A 20,217-nucleotide genomic window follows, 5' to 3' on the forward strand; every position below is an offset into this window, starting at 1 on the left:
GTATGGGAATTTCGATGTGTGCGCATGCGCGACCCAAATGTCCCGCCTTAAACTGATGGTTCAGTTCAGTGACGTAGTGTGAGGGAAGATTTTTATAACCCTATGCTAATGCATTATACCTTTCAACAGGAAGCTTTCGGGGGACGAAAGAATTTCAGAGAATTTCGGGGGACGAGAGAAGTTCAGAGAATTTCGGGTGACGGTGAGAGATACCGAGTGAATTTCGGGTGACCTCAAGGAATATCGTCAAGGGTTCCGGATACTAGAAGAGGAACCGGAAGTCAAGATAACGGCAAGGAACAAGGATTATAGAAGAGGAAGCGGAAGTGGAGATCACGAAAGGAGAGAAAGACAAGGGAACGAAGAGATTTAGATGAGTAGCACTCAAGAAGGGAAAAATCTCCTCACACTGTGAACTCAAATGATGATCAAAGGGATCATTGGGTGAAAGAGAGACATTGATTACTTTAAATTCTTTTAAATTTCATTTATTAAATTGTTATTGTTTAAATTTCATCTTTGTATTTCTTTTAATTTAACTGTCGGCATTGCTGACTGGGGGCTCGTAGCCATAAATATATTTAGTCAATAAATAATATAGTGTCCAGAATTAACCTTCTGAATAAGGACCAAGGGAACTTCTCATAATTCGTTAAAGTCTATAAGAAGAACCCCACCCCTAGACCACTACACACCTCTACAGTTGCATTATCAGCATCATTGGTAACTGGAGATGAAGTTCAGTTCGAAGCATTTAACCTTTATCTGGACGGCTACTTGACCGTCTTTGGTGCTCGTGTTTAAGGTTAGATTTGTCATGAAATATAATTCATGGATTCTAACAGCGGTGAGGAGGTTACAGAATTTACCAACAGGGTGATGGATCAGCTGTCAGCGGATGTCAACATTGATAAAAATTTCGTTCCACGTCTAGATGAATATCTGTGTCAGTGTGGTGTTACCAAACCTTCGTATGAACTGTCATACAAGTTTGTTGTATCAAGTAGAAAGTAGCAGTTGCAATCACCCTGATGTGCCACTGCCAAGTCGAGACCAACACGGAATGGTCACACAGGCAAACGCCCAAAAAGCTGACTGTACCACCAGTTGTCAAAACACTCAGGTATTATTTCTAAAACGGCAAAGTAGTTTTCATCCACCCCTGTTACGTTCACCAATTAATTTTTTACACCAACATTGATTCAAGTGATGCAAAAAAGATCTCGACTGTTATTTAACAAGGACGCACTTGTTTGGATACCATTTATTGCGATCGTTAGATGCAAAAGGTGCAGAGTAATCGGGGTGATTTAGATAAAAAGGGTGCTAGACCACCATATGTATTTGGGCCCAATACACCTTTGCCATTACGCTAGCGGTGCAAAGCAGGAATGGGTCATATAGCCGAATTTTATGTTGCATCTGCTTTGAGACCTTCAAACCTACTGTCGTTCGTTTCACCAGGTAAAACACTTAGCGCATGATTGTAAAGCTTCAGTATTGCATTAAATAGGTGTTCACCGCTATAGATTTGTATCCGAGAGGCTACCCTTACACGAATCGAAAGCAATGCCCATGAACATTTGCCCTGCGACTATGCAGGTTAATGAAGCAGCAATATGTATATGAAATCTGATATGCTTACTTGACATTCCGGAGGAATTCCAGAATTTATTTATTATTTATGAGGTGGTTTCTGCGATCGTTGATACGCTTTCATATTCGGTGAATTATCACCACGGTTAAACTAAGTTAAGGCTACAGATCATGACGGCTTAGATAATTCTGTGAAAATACCAACTGTTACTTCAATAGCATTAAGTCACTGCTTTACCGTCTCTCTTCCTCATTAGAAGGCAAAAATTGCGTTGCGCCTTCACTTTACGATACCTGCCACCTTCAGCACCTGAAGGTTAACACTTCACCATTACCTAATTCAGTGATCCGACTTAATCAATTAGTGTCTTATACTTTCAGAACTTAAATTCTAAATGATATAAATAAGTTCAAATATATTGTTCGTTTATGTCTATGTAGTTGTATCGACATTCAGAAATTATATGCTCATCTGTTCTTGTACTTACGGTAATTTACAAATGGAGACTTTCAATGTTTATTCTATATGGTCTTGTATTATTCTTCTAACCAAATGTTTGAAAAGATACCCCAAAATATCGCAGCCCACTTGTGGGCCGCATCGACGGCGTCTGAAATAAGAAATTAGTTCAGGTGTAGGAATGAAATCGTCCGAGTCGAAGACAGCGCCCTAAAAATAGTGACCGATCACGTTGTTTTAAATTGCCCGGGCTAAGCGAACAATTCCACCATATCATCAAATAGTTAGGCTCTCGTTTATATCGAAAGAATGACTAATTATCGTTATTTTTTCAAATAATACATTTTTGTATGTATTTATGAAGTTTTTTTTACGATCAAATTAAATTACGTTAAATCGGTTCATAGCTATTACATATCATAGGTGAGTCCTATCATTAGTAGAAACTTTATATAAATAAAGTAAAGGCTATTTGATATTGTATACAATGTGATTGCATGACCGAATCGATAGTAAAAGGCAACGATTCTTTGTGGTAAAAATATAAAATATATCTTTTTGACAGAATGACCATTTCTTTTGCGAAGAATTTCATTTGTCTTACAAAAGAATCTTTCATTTTAAATAAAATGTTGGTTTTTTAATATATTCTTTATGGTACAAGTAAAGCAAATCTTCGTTGCAAAAACATGTTCTTCGCAAATAACGTAGTAGCATCTTCTGTTGATTCGATGTCTTTCTTTTTTATATGGACTCCACACACTGTTGGCATATTCTAAGTGAAGTCTGACGAGGGCTTTGAATAGTAAACATATTGATTTTTAGTCTAGTGAGATGAGCGATCGTCTTATAATGCCGTCTATCTGATTGACATTTGACATTTTTTTACCTGAATTTGAATTTCAAAACGCTAAATGCTTGTCAATGTTAACACCAATGTCACTCTGAATCTCCACTACTTCTAAATCAGTCACGCCTCCATCATATTTGTTCATAGTGTAATGATAGGTTTGTATTTCTTGAAACGTAGGAGTCACTTTGCACTCCATTCAAACAAATTCTCCAGATCGTGTGGATAATGTCTGCAACTTCTTGAGACTGGATATATGTGTAAAGTTTTTGGTGTCGTCAGCTAATGAGGATACCTTAGAAGCTATAAAAACAAGCAACTCATTAATAAAGATTGCAAATAGTATTGGACCTAGGAATGATCCTTGTGGTATACAACTGATAACATTTTTCATGTTGAATAATATCCCTTGATATAAACTAGTTTTCGATCGCTAAGGAAGTTCTGGATCTATGTACAGGTTGGGTTACTAATACCACGTGACTTGAGTTTACTCAGGAAATATTTGTGAGGAACGTTATCGAAAGCCTTCATAAAATCCATATATATTCAGTTTGGCACTTTCAGCTACTTCGTTTTCAAGCTGTTTTCTTTCGTACATTGTGACTGATTTCACCTATGTTTTGGTTTTACAATAGTCTCTATATCTACCATTGTCTCTTCCTTCCATGTATCTTGTCCACAATCTGTTTTTTTTTAATACACCCAACTGCTTCAGGCGATGACGGGGTTTGCATTTCGTTCTTGTATTTCAAGTTTTTGGGATGTTAATGTCCATTCGGTTTATTTATTAATAAATCCACCATGTCTTTTTTCCCTTTTACCTTCCATTTCTGCTGATCAAATATATCCATTCTGTTCCTTAATTTGTTATGGTCTGCTTTAAAGAGGTTGGGTATTGTTTAAAAGTTTGGAACCATGAAATGCTATGGTCCTCAACCTTCAGATGTGGAACGTTGACACATTTGCCACATCCGCGAGTTCAGAGCATGATTTAGACTTGATACAGAGTCACAGTATATGTAGCATCGACATGTAACATCTCAAACACCGTGGTCGCTAGACCCAAGCAGACTCTCACATATTTGATTTATGCTACACGGATACTGTCGTTCACTAAAATTAAACCCGATGTGACGGCTCTTGATTTATTCAGTATCTCGTCGGTTTATCAACCATTTGTTCAAAATAACAGTTGCTAATATACATCATGAATTTTCAATCTATATCGTCTCATGCATTCCATGTTGACCAGTCTATTCTCGGAAAGGTCGCCTGTAATTATTTCATGACTGAATCTTGTAAAATACACTTATTGATAGTTCATTTAATTGGTAATGATTCTCCTCCATTGGTGACGGGCTTTTATTAATACATCCCATTAATAATTTGTCGTTGTCGTTCAACTTTGACTTTAACCCATTCACTCTTTGAATTCGATTGAAATTTTAATCTCATCTGATTTCAGTTCTCGTTTTAAATATACTAAAATATCATGTGCTCCTTCTAGATAAAAACTAGTTGGAAACATTCCGTAATAGCTAACTCAACTTTTTTAACTTATGAATGGAGTTCTTCCATAAAACATCAATTACTTTAATATCAGGCGTTGTCCTTTCATCACTCATATAAGGTAATTACTTATTCATAAACTACCATCATTAGTATAGACGCATTTTAGTTCAGCATCCGCCTCGGATGCGGGAGATCGTGGGTTCGATCCCTGGCTGAGTCATACAAAACAGCTGCCTCGCTAGGCACACATCATTTAGAAGTTAGTGTTATGACTGGTCGGCCTGGTGCCAGGATAATGTGACTGGGTGGGACATCATGCTACATGTCTGTGGTATGATGCTCCAGTGCTACACATCACTGTAAACTGCCACACTAGAGACATCGTAGCGATATGACTGAAGCATTATTAAAGCTACGTTAAAAATCCAAATCACACACACACACACACACACACACACACACACACACACACAGAGGCACACACACACGTGTTTTAGTTCATCGAACATGCAGACTTTAAAATCAGTCATTATTAAAATACTTTTCACTAGTAATCAAAGACCATTGATTTAATTCATTTACATTTTATTTACAAGATTTACGGATTTAACGTGCCCGTTATTACCCTAATTATTTATCTGGACCACATTGGGCTCCCCAACATGGACTTGAAATTCCCCGATCTTTCATTTTCCTTTTTCATATTGGTTTCTTGCAATTTCCCTTTATAAAGTTCTAGTTAATCTCTAGTCATATCGTGTGTTACGCTTATTCCGGAAATAGACTGAGCTTAGCAGCTGATTTCAATCTCGAGAGGTTTCTCGTTAATGATTGGTTTCTTACAACGTCTGACATTACTTTCGTCGCTATAGGTCTTGCTTCCTTACTGCTCTCACCGTTAGTTTCTTTATTTTAACATATCCTTGTTACATATTTATCACACCAGCTTGTCTGCCTTAATCAAATCTGGTAACATTTACAGAGTTTGTAGATCTTTGTTTCCAAGCAATACTGTCACTTTCATTTATTTCCTTGACAACATGGATAATAATGTTCTTTCCTCCGATACTGCTGTCTCGCATTTCTAATACCATTTTGTTTACGTCTTCATTAATATCAGACAGTCCTCCTGCAATTATCTTCTATTAAGTGTTCCATAAACAAATTTTTTTACATAGCCTTAGTTGACTTTAGTAATCAATTCTGCATCTACTTTGTTTACCCTCCTGTTCTGCATAGCTTGTGAGACTCAGTGATTCTATTTCTGTATCAGGATGGATGTTTTTCATGACTTGATCCTCACACAGTTATGACAGAAACAACGAAGGGAAGGATTCATAAATGTGTCATACTGTTCGTGAGTTAAACCCAAACACATACTGCCGTAGCAATCACGTTAATACTACCATTGAATTATCTCGTCCTATTCATCGCTAACTTCCTTTTTGCATGTTTCACATATCCACTCTTCTTCATTTGCTTTCCAGATTATTTTTTATTGTGATAATTTGTCCGATCCTGAGTTTGTTGTCTGTTTATTAGCATTGGTATTTATCGTTGGTGTCATTTTGGAAGAAAATAGAAGGAAATAGCAGATATAAATGTAAAGAATGACCTAATTGACAATCGCAATCCACTGCAGTCTGGTGAATCTCCTCTTTTAAAAAATCCAGCACCCTTTCTTACACATTCTTAAATTTCACAACACATCAATTAAATTCTATTTCAATCGCAATTCAAAAAGTATCCTCTTAAACATCTAGATAAATATCGGGACCAAGATAAATCCATCCGTCTGTTTGAATTGGAAATTCTCCAGAATTAGGTATAACCGTACAACCCTTCCATTACGTAAATGTACGAAGCATTTTAAGTTGGAATAGTCTCATACAAACAGACATGTTACGTTTTCGTTATGAAATGATTCATAATTAGCGGAATTATTGTTCCTATCTAATTAGACATCAGTTTCTTAGTGGAAAATTGCTTCTTAAATTATTCGGATGGATGTTGATTATAAGATTGCTTTGGATATCTGCTACTAGGAATAATTCTTTTAAAATGAGAAACCCAGAGAAAGAGATCCTGAATGAAACTGGAATAGCTGACAGAACTGAGTGGCATACACATATCACCATGTGGTGATTTGTTATTGTGTTAAACGGTAGAGAACCAGCCCAGTAATTTGTGTCATTGCATGATGTACTTTCATTAGTGAAACCGGCAATTGACCCAAGGACACAAGTCTTTTAAGCCTTGACGAAACCTGGTCAGCAATGCGCTGTTCTAAGATTTCATCTTACAAATATGCTACGTGCTTAATTGTATTCTCTACCGATCATATATACACTAATTAAAATGATTACATATTTATATATCGATGCCTTGAGCGCCGATTAGGGGTCATTAACTCCTAATCGAGAGAGACAATCGTCTCATCATCTCCAGCTTCGTCTGCAATACCAACATCGACCAGACCATTATACACAAATTTAGTTAAGCGTTTTTCTCTTGAATACTCTGGCTTATTAAAACCAGTTCGATTTCGTTTTGTAAGTGGTTCTGAAACATTCTATTTCACGAGACAAGTCATTTTTTTATTAAATAATCCGAATAGTGGTGTGTGGTTCTGTCTTGCAAACGCTCAATACGTCGTTTGAAGTTCAAACTTTCTTTAGAATAATCGAGAAGGATTTTGAGCCATCGGGATTGACTTCTCGGACTTTACATCGTTTACCCATCCCTGTAATAGTACCCAGAAAGTTAGATAGATGGAAAGGGAAAATAACATTGTCGTATTCAAAATAACGACGCCTTGCTGATAGTCCCAAAATTACATTTAACTTTAACTGTACATTATTATATACTGGTCAGCTTAGAATTAGCTTAACCTATGCGAAGCGGTCGTTCAGACGCTTACACTTACTAGCCGATATTCAAGACGTTCTGAGATTATGGCCTTTATATTACATGTTACTATAGTGCGTATATTTCGTTGTTTTCTTTAAAACTTGTCGTCTTTTTTCGGACGAAAAGTGAAACTCCGGTGTCAACATTAGGCCCAGCATTTGAATCAGCGTATGGCAGAAGCTGTGTAATTAGCTATGTAATACTAATGACGATCAAACAAAACTATCTTCATGTTAGTGCTCTCCCATCTGTACTAAAACGCACTATGAACAAGTTATTTGTAACGAGGTTCCAGATTACTTCTACAATCTCTTTCACTTGTACCTTTTTAGCTCTAGACCAACATTATAATTCTGCGGCTATTTAAATTTATCGAAAACATTTGGCTGTATATCCGTCAAGTTTATCCCCCAGAAACAGATAACATAAGACTTTAATAATTGGCAACAAGTACTATGGTAGATTACCTCTACAACCAAAGACACTATCGAAATTGAAAGCTCAACGAGTTCACGGGTAAATATATCCAAAGTGGAACCTCAGGGGTACATTTTCTGATCCACACGTTTTAATATCTCTATTTGATGACTTCTTTTTAATAAGTGATTCTGATCTTTATAAATATGCCGATGACAATACATTTGCGTCTTTAATATAATGAAATCTACATCGAAAACTAAGTGTTGGAAAGTATGTGAACTAATCTGGTTGTGTGCTTTTCAGATAAAAGCAAAAGCAAACCATGATAATTCTCAAATTATTGCACTTGGAACTCGTTGTCACTGAAGAACTTTATGCGAATTTTTTTTTTTAGCAAGTCACTGAGATCTGTCGAAGAAAGCTTACAAAAATCAAATCTGCTCAAAAGAACGTGAAAATACCTCACCAGGGAAGTAAGACTGGTAGAGTATCATTCATTAATAATCGGAAGTTTTAAATATTGTCTCCTTAACCTGACATTTCAGCAGTTTTACTAATATGAAAAAAATAATTGAAAAACATCATGCAAGAACTCAGAGATTTCTCTTTAAAGACATAATAAATCATGCTCTGAAGTCGCGGATTCGGCAAATGTGTCAACTTTCTATATCTTTAGGTTGAGGACAATATTCCTTGAGGTTTTCAAACTTTTACACAATGTCCAACCTTTAGATTTGATCTCGTATTATTTAAACTATCTTATTAATTTAGGCATGCAAACACCATGGAGATTCCAAAGGCAAGAACAACCGGGTATGGGCTACATTTTCTTTGTTATAATGCAGGAAAATTCGAGAATACTCTCCCAATTAACCGTCCAGCAACAACAGATCTTTGTCAGTTATAAATCTCTTATAAAGCACCTGTTATGGGAGTTGTTTATGTACATAATCCATACTCAAACATAATAAAAAACATTGATGCTGCTGCTGTAATAATCTGTTTTACGTGTAGTGTTTTTCTTGTTAGTTTTATATTAATTTGTGTTGTCTCCACTTTAGCTTATGTTGCTTATATTTAGTTGCTATTTCCTCCTTATATTTCCTCCATACTATCCATTTTAGCACTACTGCATGTGTAGTGTTTTATGTGTCGACATATTTCATTGAAGCCCAGGCACGTGTAAATTGTTATTGACCACCTACCACTACAATCACTGACAAAGGTGCAAGCATCGTGGTTTAAAGGCATACTGGCAACTGGAAGCCGAATGTTTATCACCTTATCAGCAGCAACCGTATATCGTATTCAGATTCAATGCGCTGTAACATAAAATTTCGTCAACCATGTCATGAAATATTCAGTATGCAATAAATGAACAATAATTTACACTGGGTAAATGTCAACATAAATAACTTGATTTTATATTATATGCGATGCAAATAAGCAGAGAGTGGTAATGAATGCTCTAGATATATATATATATATATATATATATATATATATATATATATATATATATATATATATATATATATTCTTTTGATTCTGAGAAAAGAAAAGAAAAAACTCAAATGATGGGTTAACTTGGAAGAGTGCTGAACTCTCGCTTGCACGTCTTACTTAAGATTTTTTTTTTTTTTTTTTTGCAACACCAAGCTTCTACGCACATATATTTATTTCACATAATCTATTAATATGGATAAAATTGTCTATAAGGAAAGCCCGTGCGGAAAATCTTTGTCTCGTATTCCTATTTGCGTCATCACATATATGTCATCGTGTTTAACCATTTCTGTATTTGTGCGATGCAGTTTGCACATATGAGAAAGACGTTTAGGATAGGCTTATTCCATATTGGTGCACTCATTCACATTGAACATCATTATCCGTACGAATTCTTGAAAAGATTTTTTTTTTACCGGCCTCTTCATTGTTTACAAACTATTTCTTTTTGTAAACTAAGCTTCTTTTGCTCCACCAAATGAGATAATATTTTTTTGGAAAATGCTATATACTTCTAAAACTATATCCATACCGACAATATGCCCGTTTTTTATCATTATTTCCTAGTGAATAAATGAAAGCAAAATAATGCATCAGTGACACTGCTGTGGAATAGAGAAAATCCGACACTAAGCATCATCCTCGTTTCTGCCAACAAATCCTGACTCTCGGGTGGGATTTTCCTATCATACAACAATGGATATAATATTTTCCATCAGTCATACCTCATTTGAGAGTTATTGTACAATAGCGGTTTGATTGGCGTAGCTCTTTCCATCACATGACGTTAGATTCTGATCCTGCGTTATTATGTATGTCTGAGAGATGGACCGTTATAAGGTGATGTTTCGATTCACAACATGCATAATAAAGAGACTGTTGGAATACCTCTATACTACGTAAGGCTAACTTTTCTTTACATGTGGTACTTATGACACCTATGCACTAGATAAAGCAGACAAATGATAAAAATGACTGCTACCGTGTGCTATAAAGATAAGCTAGAACTAGTCCACTGTACACTAATTTGAGCAGTTATTAAAATAGGGAAAATAAATTTTGCGAGATAAGACACTACCAACGTATGAAAATGCAATGAATAAAATTATAATATATATACAAAGCGAAATGCAAAATGTTAGCTTTTTTTCAATTTACCATTGCAATTTATGAAGTATAAATGAAAAAGCTGAGATAGAAGTCTTTAGAAAGGTGCATAGTTAAAGCAAGACCGAATAGTGTACTCAATAACCCAAACAATACTTATCAATCAAACACCAAAATAAAGAGAATTAGCGGTTATTTTAAGAATACCTAAGATATACAGTGTCTGTTTTAAATTACCGAATTAACCAGTGAGGAAAAGCTAAGAATTTGAATTTCTTTAAAAACAAAAAAAGTAAGAAAGTATTGAGTGAAAGAAGACGAAAAGATCATTTACAAAGAAATGTATCCCCGCAAATATATGCTTACATAATTGTAACAATACACAAACTCTGATCAATAATAATAGTAATAACTATATACCGACCGGGGTGTGTGTGTGTGTCGCTAAAGCTATACAATTTATAACAATCATAACATATTATTGCATACGAAACACTTGCTTAGGAGAACATTTATATATTACCACAACAACCAGACTGTTACATGGTTAAATCAATATTGCTAATACGGAGGATTAAAATAATTCTGAAAATTGTTTACAGTGATCAAATATCATGCAATTGTCTTCTTCGAGAGTTTAGTTTACTAGTTTATTATAAACTTAAGTAACAAGAAATGGGCGTAGAGCCATCTCTTTTATGTATTATTTGATTGAATAGAGGTGTAGAATATTTCAGCAGCTCTACGGTAGAAGTTGCTTTATTTTTTCTTCTAGCAATGTATACAAATTTGAATAGTTGTGGCATTAGTGAACATGCATACAGGCAGTTCAAAATGGTCACTGTTTTACATCCGACCTCTATAAAAGGAATTCATTTGAATGCAGCAAAAAAGGCAGATGCGTGTCCGAGTGTGGCTGATTCGGACTCAACTTGTGCATCGGGGTCTGTTAAAAAAAACTGATATATAATAATATTCCTCATTATTACAAAATAATTTTGGCATAATGATTGCAGAAAGTAGGTCTAGATGAGTTTGCAGATAGGAATGCCTTTGTTGTGTTTTTCTACCTGATACTAACATACTGGGACTTAAGTCCCAGCTTTGAAAGTAGCATACTAGGTATGGTAGTTCCAGCTTCTACAAAGTTCCTCCAAAGCGTCTTCTATTTGTAACAGCAATCAGTGAACCATTTATCAGAAATTGTATTGCGGATATCTCGCAGAGTCACGCGAGAGTCTGAACGAGACTATACTCGTGGACAGAAACAAATACCTCTTTTTTCTATACAGGAAGTGATACATGCAAATCAAAGACAAACTAAACAAAAAAGCAGATGCGAGGATTGTTTATAAATAAGCAAACAGAAGGTGACAAAATCATGAAACACTAAGGGTCACTACTTTTGAAATAAAAATACGTTGGAAAGAGTACTGTAATAATAATAATAATAATTCCAAAAGTTGCCGCTTGCACATTTGTCAACGGGTACTAAAAGATTTAAATAGGCCGATGCTTCCCATTTCCGAATAACGACACTCGAACAACTATTTTGCATCTTCTTGCATGAATTAATTTAGTCTGGATTAGTATTTCGTCAATATTCCAACAAAACCTTTTCACAGAAAGCTAAACACACACGGGGATTATATACCCCCCCCCCCCTTACATATATAGTTTGAGATTTTCAGGGACTACTTACAGCATCACAGCCATGAATGTACCAAGGATGACGGCATTGTAAATAGACCAGGTGATATGCTTACTCTCGTTGAAGTGTGCTGGAGCTTTCCGGACCGTAAAACATAGGTAACCACCATACAGTAGGAACAAAACTTCAACTTTAAAAGAAAGTATATTATTCATTTATGATATACCAATGCTAAATAACAAACTTTTAAAATTTTATTTTTGTATTTTGCTCTCAGCAGGGACTACAATATTGATTTAATGAACATACGTGCGTGTGTGTGTGATTTAGCTTTAATAATTTTGCAGTCATATCGCTACAATGTCTGCAGTGTGACAGTTTATAGTGATGTCTAGCACTGTAGCATCATGCCGCAGACATTGTCATGATGTCCCACCAGTCGTAACACGAACTTCTTAATACTGAGCCCCTAGCTAGGCAGCTGTTAGTGCCATTTTTATGTCTTGGTATTACTCGGCCGGGATTCGAACCCACGACCTTCCGCATCCTAGGCTGATGTTCAAACCACTAGGCCACCGGAGCGGTGCTTGATTTAATGGAGAAACTAGAAGGAAAATTTAGTGAAACTTTGTCCCACACTTTTATTTCAGACATGGCCAAGGGAAGGTACGAAACTAAGAATTGATTAATGATTGATGTGGAAAAGGAAGGATGTATATACATTAATTAACACTGAAACTCACAGATTTTACAAGCGTATTAAAACAATATAAAGAGGCCCTGATATACTGGCGGGCTTCTATAAGGTATGTCGGTATCAGTTGAATACATTCTAGCAGGTAATAAAAAATTTGTACCCAATATAGAGAAAAGAATTTTGTTAACTCAAGAAATTTATTTGATCTGTTATGTAAGAAATTATATGCTATAACTTACCGCCAAGAACAGCAAATTCCCATTTGCTGTACATGCATATGAAAGCTTTCAATCGATCATCTGGAACAAGGACATCAACAAAAGGTGGGGAGGCGAAATTCCATCCCAGGAGAATGCAAACAGCAACAACGAAAATAAAGGCGAATCTCTTAAAAAGTGCTTGGTCCGGTAGTTTCACTCGCTTTTTGGCTCCCACCGTAAATATAACAGAAATTCTACAAAAGTAACACGCGTTACAGAGAGGAATTTTTTTAAAAATAGAACTATGAAACTGTTTATATTCATCTCAAAATACTCAATTTTGAGTATCAACCCTGCTATATTTTCTGTATTTGTCGATTATGTGCAGTTGGATCCGCATTATACAAGCATACATATTATAGTCGTGACTACTGGAAGTGTTTCTTTAAAATATGAATACGTTTTTTCGTTCTTCCTATTTCTTGATTAGTTTTATATTCAAATGCACTGTTGGAAAAATTGAAGTTTTATTACCGGAAATACATTTACACTGACACCATAGAAAAGGATTAGGTAATTGCTGTTGTGTGCTCTCGCATCAAGAGATAAGAGTTCCACGTCTTTATGCAAAAAGTCATAATATTACTTTGCTTAATACTTAATTTTCTAAAAAAGAAGAAGTGATGTATTTTATTCTTCTGAAACCTTGCCCAGCCGAATGCTACGTCGTGTACATACCAAGATAAATAATTCTCTTGTGATCTTGAATCGTGTACATACAAAGACAAAAATTTCTCTTGATATCTTACCTCGTGCATATACTAAGAGAAAAATTTCTGTTGACATGTTCTTCGTACACACATTGAGACAAAAAATTATTTTGAGATCGATCACGTAAGGACATATCAACAAATTAACTACTATGTTTCTATCTCATTTCTAAAATCTAGATACCAAGGTACAGACATATATCTTAGTCTTTATTATCATCTAAATATGTGAACATTATGTCAACGTACCGCCATGTTTTAATTATGAGGGACCCATACATAACTGTGAATCCCACATGCCACAGCCAGATTCTAATACTGCAGACGACAACTGAGAGCTCCGGATACAATGTGAAGTACTGAAAGAAAAGAACTGTCTCTGATTGTTTAAAAAACAACACAACAGCCTAGTTGTAACTGCGCATGACTCGAATAGAAGGTTATGATCAAAGTGATCCATTTGACCAATAGACGGTTCATGGGACTAAATTAGTCATTATCTTATGACAAGAATCCGACACTTATTTTTTTCCTATAATTCGATTGTCTTATTCTATTTTTCTTTTTCATATCACCTACCCATATATGAAGCAAACAGAATATGCCCGATCTAAAGAAGTCACCGAAAATTATTCAACCAGCCCGCAAGCAAATACTTGGCAAGAAACTCGATCGGATTTAGCACTGTAACATACCTGGTGTATGTGTCCGTTTGTACATTCGTTAGATTTTAGTGATTTGTTTTAATCTTGTGAAACTGGTGTTTGGAAGATAAGTTTCAAACATACTAATTAATTAACCAGTTATTTAGGTACCGACGTCTTTCTAGAGAGCCATATTCACGGGACTTTACGGAAGTTTCTTAAAATGGTCCCTATCAGACTTCTTAAGATAATGAATTATCGAGATCTTTTGTTTAGTAATTTGAGATAGAAATGATTATGTGTGTTAGGTGTTTGGTGCTGGTTTGTGGGACAAGGCATGAAATATGATCCGTGATTTAAAATTACATACTATTAAATATAATGGTGTGAAGAAAGATAAACGATATGCATTTTAACTTAGTTCGTTTGGAGGAAAACTATTTGTAGTATTGGCGCACTCAGTTGACAACTACTGTTGTTTTGAAGTAGTCTAATATAAGGAAAGCACGACCTCAAGCCAAATTCACTTAGTTTTATTCACCTTTGTTTGTCATACATCTGGTCGATTCCGGTATTGTCTGGATAATAAGACATTTATGTCTATTACTATTTTTTACCATCTCTGTCCAGGTTTTGACATGAAATTAGTTGGTGATGGCTATAAATGAATGCTAAGATGTTAACTTGTATGCTGGCTTAAATTTTTTGCTATTGACACATTATTTGAACCATTTCTAGAGCAACGAACATGGATAACAAACCATTACTTGTGTTTATCGTCCTTTGTCCTGGACATATAATAGCCCGTAATGACCAAATGGTATATCTATATTCCCCCCCCCCAAAAAAAAATACAACAACAAAAATAATTTCTAAAAAAAGCAGAGACTGCGTCCATTTTTGTCATATGAAGTGTGAGTACCGATACCAAGTGGGTTAAAGGGCTGTTCAATAACGGGTATCTCTGAATCCGACGGTACGATTTAAGCTTAGGTAGTGCTTTCTCTTTCGATACTTTATTGAAAAGTGATTTCAAAGTTCTAGAAGAAGAAGAAGACGAAGAAGAATAAGAAGAGATATGCTTGGTTGCAGATACAAGAAGACAACAATTCAGTTTGATAGATTCCATAACCTCTCATTCTATACACTACAGATTCCTCTTGCTTGTTCTGTTTATGTACATGGAAAAATCAGAACTGAAGGGCTGGCTTTGATCACTGAACTATCTTCATGTTGTATATCAGTATATTGCAGCTCTGAAATGTTGCATGTAAAGCTGAATTTCGGAAGATTGTAGGCAGGAAGAACAGTCTTGATAAACAATTTTCTAATAACTTCCATTTGGTTGTACTCCAGCGACCTCTGAGGTTCTGGTCTATTGTTTAGAACTCTGCACAAAGGGTTAGGCTTTTTTTGTTTAAAGAAAATGTATTTCCAAGGTTTTACTCCCTAATTATCTTGTTATTTTGTTTTGAAAAAAATGCCTTGTATGTCATATGCACTAAAATTGCTTTTTATTCCCTTTATTTTGGTGTTTCGTTGATGAGTGTGATTTGGGTTTTAGAGTATGCAACATGGCCTTCCTTCAGATGTGCATCTCTGAACGACTGCTAGATCTGCTTGATTAGTTTTACTCCCTGGATTTCAGATTACATTGGATAAAACGTAATCGTTATGTATTTTAGTTTTATGTTCGATTTTTAAAAAAAATTATTTTATAACTCATTTATTGCTCGTTGAGAACATAATAATGCCTATTGTGGCAAAATTCATTTTGCGTATTTGAATAATTGGTAAATCAATTTGGGAGCTACGGGTGGCAGAGTGGTATAAAGAGCTCGTCTTGACCGATCACTGCTATTCACCTCTGTCGGCATGGGTTCGAGTCTCAGGCTCGGCCGATGTAGGCATTTACGAAAGCTGTCAGTTGCTTCTTGTGGGTCGGTGGTTCTTACCGGGGTTCGCCCTGGTTTTCCTCCACCAGCAATACTGGCCGCCGTGTATAGCCAATCATACGCTAAAAAGGGCGTTAAACACAAGGAAACAACTAAATCCGTGTGCTTCGAACTAGTTCAGTCTCAGTCAACGACAACTCTGCGTAGCGCCTCTAGTACTATCACACCTGCTGTTTTCCTACCAATGCTATTAAATCTTAGATTTCCATCGAGGCTTTTATTATCTGAGGCTATTGTTACATGCAGTTTTCATTTTCACTGCCAATAAGTGTGATTTCACTTAGTAAAGAATATTATGATAATTCGTTATTTAACAGTCGCCTTGCATATAATCCCGTAGATGATCGAAAAATGAATGGAAGCATTCTAAAAAAGGAGGAATAAACTGTATTGAGTAAACATAATTTAGTTTTCTAACCTTTCATTTCATCTCTGACGGAGACGGGGAAATGCATGTGTGTATGCAATAGACCGCCGTGTTTGATAAATATACCACAACCAACTTTCAGCAGAATTATAAATTTTCTATGGCGAACCACAGAGTTGCTTAAGTATTAATTTTATGGAGCGTAGTTTCAGTAGCGCTGATATGTTTTGGCACTGGCATATAGGAAATTGCAATGACAAATAAATATTAATATTTGCTTTTTTGTTAATGATTCACGCAGTATTCGTTGTATTAAATAAGAAAAAAATGTAAAGTTGCTTTAAGTAAACATATTTTTTAATATAGTTATTGCATTTAAACTTGAATGAACTTTTATGGGATAGGCAATTTTGAAGAATATAATATTCGCAAGTGTACAGTATATTTGTAAGAATCGTAAGAAATTGTTGCTTGTAATTATGAGACTATGAAAAACTTTCGTTATTTGTACATACATTTTCAGAAGCGTATGTATGTATGTATGTCTGTCTGTCTGTATGTACGTACGTATGTATGTATGTATGCATGTATGTATGTATGTATGTATGTATGTATGTATGTATGTATGTATGTATGTATGTATGTATGTATACGAATAAACCTTAGCAAAACTTCGAAATGATTACAGAATAGTAAATGAAAATACCTCGACGCACATCAATACTCCACCAAGGCACATTAATTGAAGAAATGCTGGACTTGCTGTTTTGATCACCTGGAAAACGAAACACACAATAACAGTTATGGAAATACTCTTGCACAAAATAAAACCGTACACCAGCACTGGATCGACAAAGTTAAAAACTTGAAATTCAAAGATGGAGATTTAATAATATGGCATAAGTCTTTTTCAAATAAATGTGACTTATTTGGAAAGACTCTACAATTCTGGTTATTTTCAATATTTTATAGTTTGCTTTCTTTCTTTCAATGTAAAAAATATGTTCTGGTAAATGAATAGTTCACAGTCAAGACAGGACAAGAATGCCCACTCTATTTCTTGTCTTTCGGTCCGATAATCTCCCCGACAAACACCTTTTGGGATCCTCATGGTGAAAAAAATAACCTTTATGACCAACCGACAATCAACCCAAATTTAGGTAATATTAGTTTTTCCGCGAAAACTTCTTCCACAATAATTGATGGAGAGTAGAATAATGTAGGTGTCGCTCCACAGACTGAATGAGCTCTTCAGTTACTTTCGTAAGAACGGACAGTTAACATCAGCACTAGGAACATCGCTACTGGAAATAATAATATTTTCATTGCGTCCATTTCCAGCAACAATATAACGAGAAGTCTTCCGGCAGCTACACCTGACAACGAAGAATCTATGATTGTGAATTAAAAACGCCATTACGTATATTGCTAGAAAAATAATTTTATGTTTAATTTTATCGAATACGACACCACATAGCAGGCGTCCATTGTAATTGTATTTTCTATTTAACTCAAACTCTAGTTCACATTAGTCACATAAGTGTTTGAAATATACAGCACACGCTTTCGAAATGATGACGTCATTTCATCGCGTAGTACTTTTAACACGTACATGTTTATCATGTTTTCAAGTAACGGAACCCACTCATGCTGTAATTTACTCATTATCTAGTGTTGACACTTCTTTCTGTAGACGTCTCTAGTACAGCAAATTTCGTCCCGATCATTAAGGTTCTTACTAATGATGACTAAAAACATGTATTCTAAAACGATTTAAACTTTAAAGATTACAAATTAGTTCCATATAATTTAATTCCAGACGAAAATAATTTATCTCACTACTGAAAGAAGTTGATTAATGATTACAAAGGCACATTATCAACTGTACAAAATAACTGTTAGATAAACTGCAGAACAAAAATAAGAGAAATACATTATTCACTACAGAAACCTTAACATATGTCCCTACTTAAAATAGAAACTATACAAAGATTTGCCTTGAACAACACTTTATTAGTCTTACATGGAATTAAATTTCAGATGAAAAGATGCAAGTGACTTTGGAAACATTTCTTTAAACTCGGTCAACAGTTATACAATCTTAGGAAAGGACCAGCAGCCAACATGTATAGATGATAATAAATGTCTTTAGTTCCACAATGATGAATTGTTTACCAGTAAAATAATTACTGACAATGCGTGGTATTAGACAATGTGAAAAACAAACTGAACAAATTAACTGCACCAATGTTTAATAGATTTACAATGTTAATACTATGCCTAAATACCGAATGTAACTACAATAGGCTTAAAATCAACAACACGATGGAACTACTGGCGACTGATTCATGGCTTATTCATGCTGAGGCAGGACAATAACTTTACACTGAGATCTAGGATAATATCAAGTTTTAAAATAAATGAGTCTCCAAAGGAGAAAATGCTTCGTTTCCAATCATGAAAGAAAGCAATACCAGTACTTATTTTTCATTTACCGGTTGTAAAATTGATTGCAAAGTATTTATATCGTATTCTGAAGCCTTTCTTTCCAGTTTGCAATCATGGTTACCATCTTGTATTACGTTAGGAAATAAAACTTTCTGTATCTGGAAGGCAAATCATTTTCTAAACCTTTTGTTTCAAGAAGTTAAACGCTATTCTAAATATTATTGTATCTGGAATGCAAATGATATTCTAAATAGGTTGTCTATGGGAGGCAAACGAGATTATACATTTCTGATATCTGGAAGGCAAACGATACTCTAAATTTTTTGCATCTTGAAGACAAACGATTTTCTAAATCTTTTGTACCTGAAATGCAAATTACATCCTGAATCTTTTGTAACTGTCAGCCAAATGATACAATGATACCCTAAATATTTGTATCTGGAAGGCAAATTAGATAATAAATCATTATATATATATATATATATATATATATATATATATATATATATATATATATATATATATATATATATATATATATATATATATATATATATATATATATATATATATATATATATATGGAAAAAATGATATTCTAAATATTTCTATCTGGAAGGCAAATTATTTTCTCAACCAATTTGGATATTTATTAATTGCTATTCTTAATTTTTGTAACTGTCAGGCAAATGATGTTCTAAATATTTGTTTCTGGAAGGCAAATGATATTTTAAATCTTTTCGTAGATGGAAAACAAATGATATTCCGAACATTTGTATCTGTCAGGCAAATGATATTCTAAATATTTGTATCTGGAAGGCAAATAATATACTAAATATTTGTATCTGTCAGGCAAATGTTATTCTAAATATTTGTATCTGTCAGGCAAATGATATTCTAAATATTTGTATCTGGAAGGCAAATAATATACTAAATGTTTGTATCTGTCAGGCAAATGTTATTCTAAATATTTGTATCTGTCAAGCAAGATATATTCTAAACATTTGTATGTGGAACTCAAATGATGTTCTGATTCATTTTGTATATGGAAAACATGTTATTCTAAATCTTTTGTATCTGGAACACATATAGTATTCTAAATAGTTTATATACACTGCAAA

At 34.6% G+C, this 20,217-nt stretch overlaps 1 protein-coding gene across 1 annotated transcript in view; it reads right to left on the reverse strand.

The window, feature by feature from the left end:
• Positions 1–20,217, reverse strand: part of LOC149805336 (putative G protein-coupled receptor CG31760) — an 80,852-nt gene that overhangs the window by 17,323 nt on the left and 43,312 nt on the right. Inside the window, exons 8-11 of the mRNA XM_089934086.1 lie at positions 17,355–17,423; positions 13,932–14,041; positions 12,952–13,166; positions 12,067–12,205 (exon numbers count right to left, since the gene is read on the reverse strand). Of these exons, the coding sequence (XP_089790212.1) occupies positions 12,067–12,205; positions 12,952–13,166; positions 13,932–14,041; positions 17,355–17,423 (533 nt within the window). The remainder of the gene's footprint in view (positions 1–12,066; positions 12,206–12,951; positions 13,167–13,931; positions 14,042–17,354; positions 17,424–20,217) is intronic.

The sequence above is a fragment of the Sinohyriopsis cumingii genome, chromosome 2 (genome assembly GCF_028554795.1).
Source record: "Sinohyriopsis cumingii isolate HCF-2022 chromosome 2, ASM2855479v2, whole genome shotgun sequence".
NCBI lineage: Eukaryota > Metazoa > Mollusca > Bivalvia > Unionida > Unionidae > Sinohyriopsis > Sinohyriopsis cumingii.